Below are 5,343 nucleotides of genomic sequence, written 5' to 3'. Positions count from 1 at the left end.
CCCCCCCCCCCCCCCCGGCAAAAAAAAAAGAACGAAATAATCCCATTTGCTGCAAAATGGATGGACCTAGAGATTATCATACTAAGTGAAGTAACTAAGCTTCTTATATACAGAACAGATAAACAACAGGTCCTACTAACAGTAGGGAGAATTAATATCCTATGATAAACAATACTGAAAAATATAAAAAACACAGACATAACTGAATACATGTATATATAACAATCACTGTGCTGTACAGCAGTAATTAACACAACAGTGTAAATCAACTATCCGTCAAGTAAAAAATCTAAAAAAGAATAAGATAATTTGAATAAGATTACAAAAAAGGGGTCTTTTCTGAATAGATAATACTTAACGTGGTTCACATAACAAAAGAGAGATAAAAATATAGAGAGAAAAAAGTCTAGGGACTTCCCTGGTGGTCCAGGGGTTAAGAATTCACCTTTCGATGCAGGGGATGCAGGTTCAATCCCTGGTCAGGGAAATAAGATCGCTCATGCCACTGGGCAACTCCTGAGCCCGTGAGTGCAGAGCCCATGCTCCAAAACTAGAGAGAAGCTCGCATGAGCGGCAAGGAGACATCCTGCACGCCACAACTAAGATCCAACGCACCCAAATGAATAAATACTTTTTTAAAAAGATCAAATGCCAACCATTCCAACGTCCCCCTCCTAATTTTTTCTGTCTCTTGCCCCATAAGTTTCCTTATCCCATCTAACACAAAAGAAAACACATTATATACTTTTGCACCTTGTTTTTTTTCCCTTAGTAATATGAATAACATTTTTTAATGAGTTGAGGAAAATAAAATTTTTCTTAATGTGGCTACTGGAAATTTTTAAATTACATTTATAACTTACAATATATTCCTATTAGACCACACTACCAAGGCAATGATTATCAACGCAGAAGCACCTACACCATTGGAAGTATGTACCACCACCTGAGATGCAGTCTTAAACAAAATCAAACCTGAATTTGACCAAAGCTCCAAATCTGTACTAACATGGTAGCCACTAGACACACAGGACAATTTACATTAAAATGAAGTGCAATTTACATTAAAATGAAGTGCAATTTAAAATTCACTTTCAGTCCCAGTAGCCACATTTTAAGTGCTAAATGGCCATAGTGAAGATACATTTTCATTATCACAGAAATATGTCTGGGATTTCCTCCAAAATAATCAGGGTAGTGTACAGAAACAGCACAACTGGCCATGAATTGATAATTGCTGAAGCTGGATAACAGATACCTGGGAATTCATTCTACTAGTTTCTCTATGTCTGTATGTCTGAAAATTTCCATTAAAAAGTTCTAAAGATTCCTGGAACAACAGAAATTCCTAATAGACTTAAACCCTATCATCCAGAACTGATCTCATCTCAAAAATGATGGGCTCCAAAATGATGCTCCAGTCTCAGCATACCCTCCCATGTCATGCCCTTACTTTCCTGAACTCAGAGTGACTTTCAGCTCATGGATCACTCTGCTTTCTCCCAGGCTCTCAATTTCCTTGACTACTCCAAAGTCACAATAATGAAGTGACTGACCAAAGCAAGTATGCTTGACTTTTCTGTATACATAGGCAAATGAAAGGTGCTGGCAGTTGGCGCACAACTGTGAAGATGGATCCCTACAAAGTCATGTCCATCACAGGTATGATCTTTGTGTTTCATCAATTTCTCATTTGCCCTTACTCAGCAATTCAGACCATTCTCAGAGATTACCCCAAAGCACTCTTCATCTCTCCCTCAGGTCTCTCTACTCAACCACACAACTACACCCTGAAGAGAAAACACTTTGGATGTATTTGCACTTACATGTTTCTTCACAGATAATGTTTTATTATGATACTTACACTCAAAAGGGCTTCCTTGGTGGCTCAGATGGTAAAGAATCTGCCTGCAATGCGGGAGACCTGGGTTCAAGCCCTGGGTTGGAAAGATCCCCTGGAGAAGGGAATGGTTACCCATGCCAGTATTCTGGCCTGGAGAATTCCATGGACTCTACATTCCATGGAGTCGCAAAGAGTCGGACATGACTGAGTGACTTTCATTCACATGCATAAAAGAAAATTCATTAACACAAAGATTTTAGCAAAATCTTATCAACTAGTAATGTTGAAAGTTATTAAAAAACTTACTGTTAACAGCAATCCATTCATTGAGGTCCTCTCCCTCTGGCAACATAACAGCTTGTCTCAAATTCCCACTTCCTAGAGTTGCTTCTGCATGTTTTAAGAGTTCATACTGATGAGATCCTTCAGGGATATTCTTCTTTGGTTTGAATGTTTTAGAAGAGCGGCTACTGCTGTTAGGTTAAAAGTAAGAGTATATAAATTTTTAGGACCGGACACAGAATGAAAATTTTAGGCATATAAATTGTTTTGAAATTAAAAAACATTTCCTGAAAAGTGTGACAATGTGGGGGTAGGGGACACACAATAAAGATTTAAAATTTTAAAAAAGTTTCCCCTACACAGAAACAGGAATAGCAGCACAATTTCACAAAGAGGGCAATTTTACTAAGCTGCACAAAGCAGTCTGGTATAATAGAAAGGGCAACCTAACCAAAAGAAGAAAAAACCTGGATTCTAGTTCTTGATCTGCCACTAACTCTGTGATGACTCGAGAAACCTAACCTCCTTTTGGCCTGTTTTCATCTACAGAAAGCAGTGCTGTTAGAGTGGTAGTTCTAAGGCTCTTATAGCTTAAAAATCCAGTTTTCTGTATCAAAATACTTGTGGTGCCATCAAAGCAAACTACAGAAGAATCACTAACATTTGGAATTTATGGCAGGGAAAATAAACAACTGGTTTTGGAGAAGGAAAGTAAGCTTTTATTCCTATCTCACACCATTCATAAGGTCTTCCTAATATGACACAAAGCTTGTAAAAAAATGGACAGATTTCTAACTATAACAATTAAAACTTCCATAATTCAGAAAAAAAAAGTACTTGTAATACATATTACAAAGTGTGAACTACATAATAAAGGGCTTTTATAATTGGTTAAGAAAAAGGCTTTAGAAAAATGGGCTAAAGAGATGATTATATAATTCAGAAAGAAAAACAGTGACAAATGAACAGATGTGAAATGCTCCTCAATCTGTCCCTTCTGTTTCTAGGTATCTGTCCTTGATATGAATAAGGATGTGTTTTCCAAGATTGTTTTTAATAGTGAAAAACCTGGAAACAATCCTAAAGCTTACTAGCAGTGAAATGAGTATGACACATCTATATCATGGAATACCATATGGCAATTAAGAAGAACAAGACAGAGCTACATGAATTCACATAGACAGATTTCAACACATGGCCACACATATTACAATATGAAATGTACGGCAGAAGTCTATTTTGTAAATGCACAGAAAATGTCACCCATCAAATTGATACTGGTGATTACTTCCAGGAAGGGAAGGAAATAAGACTGAGGACTTTCACTTTACCTGAGTAATCTGAATTTTAAATAAGACTGATTGTTAAGTAAAAAGGAGTTATGAAAACAATAAAAATCTAACATGGAAAGCTTGTGTTTAACATAATAAAGAGCCAAATTTAATAGGGAAGTATTACATTAGAGGGAATGGCCCTTTACAATAAAAACAAGCTGTGAATGACAGGAAGCTAAATATGGAAAACTAGCAAGAAAAGATGTCTCAAGGTTCTGTACGATCTTCATGTAAATGAAGACGTCTGTGCTTCAAATGGCACCATCAAGACAGTGAAAAGAATCTACAAAATTGGAGACAATTTTGTAAAACGCAGATGTGATTAAGGGACTTATATCCAGGATAAAGAATTTTTACAACTTAAAATCAAAGACAAGCCAATTTAAAAAATGGTCAAAGTGTGTGAATAGATATTACTTCAAAGAATATACACAAATTGTCAATAAGCACACAAAAAGGTGCTCAACATCATTAATCATTAAGGAAAAACAAATTAAAATCACAATGAGATACCACTTCACATCCACTTAGGATGTGCTATAATCAAAAATTCAATTAACAAGCGCTAGAGAGGCTGTGGGGAAATTTCCAAGAGAATTAACACATACATCCAAAACAAAAATCTATACACAAGTTTATAGCATAATTATTCATAATAGCCAAAAGGCGTAAAGTCAATTGTCTATCAACAAAACAAAGTTTAAACGAAATAAACAGAGCCATATTTAGGTCCAAAAAACAAATAAGAACTGTGCATCCACAAACAAACCACTAACTAAACATCAACATAAGAAAAAGACTGGTTATGGGGGGGATTGTTCTGGTAATAAGGAAACTTTCAATTAAAATATAAATCAAATAGATTTTGATACAGTAATCTCACTTTGAAGGCTATTCGCTTAAAAAATCATCCAAAGGAGGGGAAAAGCGACTGTTAGTCAAAGCTTTGTAATCCTATCTTACAATAGCAAAATACTAGAAAAGAATCCAAATTTCTTACAATAAGAAACGGAGTGAACTCTGGTTATGATACACTTAAATGTCAAGTATGTGGGTGATGCCCATAACTAAAAATGGATTCGCTCATACAATACATATTTAAGCAGTACACTAGGTAGAGAGGGCCACTCGAGGAAAAAAATGTGTTACAGCAATGCTTCCCAAACGTTAATGTGCTTAAGAATCATCAGAGAATTTACAAAGTTTTCCCACTTGAAGGCTCATTTGGGTCCAACAGCCATCTCTAAAACAGGATTCTACTGAGTTAAAAAGATGTTAGTCAATTACACAAATTCACAAAATGGGCTGAATCAGAACTGTTTGTAAAGGCCGCAGCTTAACTTTACAGACACTCCCACATTTTCCAGGGGCGGCATTTTTCCGCGGGGGTAATTTAATCCTGACGATAATAAAGCTGGCGTACGGTGGAATAAAAAGCTTAGTCAGCATGCATCTTTACTAAAAGACTGGGGACTTGAGAGAAATTGGGAGCCCCGGATCGTCTCTCTGCCCTCAGGCGCACTCGGGCGTAAAAGTTTCGAGGCGCTACCGGCCTCGGGGCCTTTCTATACCCCAACCTTCTCGCTCCGCTTCCTTTGCCTCGACCTTCATCTCCGTCGGCTTCTGCCCACATCCTAGACTCCCCCAAGACTCCGAGCGCTAGCAGAGCAAGCACCTGGCACCCCTACCCCGGCCCAGGGGACTGCCCTCGCCTCAGGCGCCCCATCGCCCCTTCTGGCCCTCACCCAGCCCCGGAGCCCCGGCCACACTCACAAGAGGAAGCTCATCTTCTGTCCTCGGAGGGGAGGGGCCGCTGGCCCCCGCCGCGGTCAGGACTCGGAGTCCGCGCGGAACCGGGAAGGAGCGGAAGGTCCGAAGCCGGCG

The 5,343-nt window shown here is 38.5% G+C and overlaps 1 protein-coding gene across 1 annotated transcript in view; it reads right to left on the bottom strand.

The window, feature by feature from the left end:
• Nucleotides 1-5,337, bottom strand: part of MOB1A (MOB kinase activator 1A) — a 24,022-nt gene extending 18,685 nt beyond the window's left edge. The window contains exons 1-2 of the mRNA XM_010829736.1: nucleotides 5,233-5,337; nucleotides 2,150-2,316 (exon numbers count right to left, since the gene is read on the bottom strand). Coding sequence (XP_010828038.1) covers nucleotides 2,150-2,316; nucleotides 5,233-5,246 — 181 coding nt within the window. The 5' untranslated portion in view covers nucleotides 5,247-5,337. The remainder of the gene's footprint in view (nucleotides 1-2,149; nucleotides 2,317-5,232) is intronic.
• Between the last annotated feature and the right edge of the window lie 6 nt (nucleotides 5,338-5,343).

This window comes from Bison bison, unplaced genomic scaffold, assembly GCF_000754665.1.
Source record: "Bison bison bison isolate TAMUID 2011002044 unplaced genomic scaffold, Bison_UMD1.0 scf7180017864508, whole genome shotgun sequence".
NCBI lineage: Eukaryota > Metazoa > Chordata > Mammalia > Artiodactyla > Bovidae > Bison > Bison bison.
This window is presented reverse-complemented; position numbering and strand designations above follow the sequence as displayed.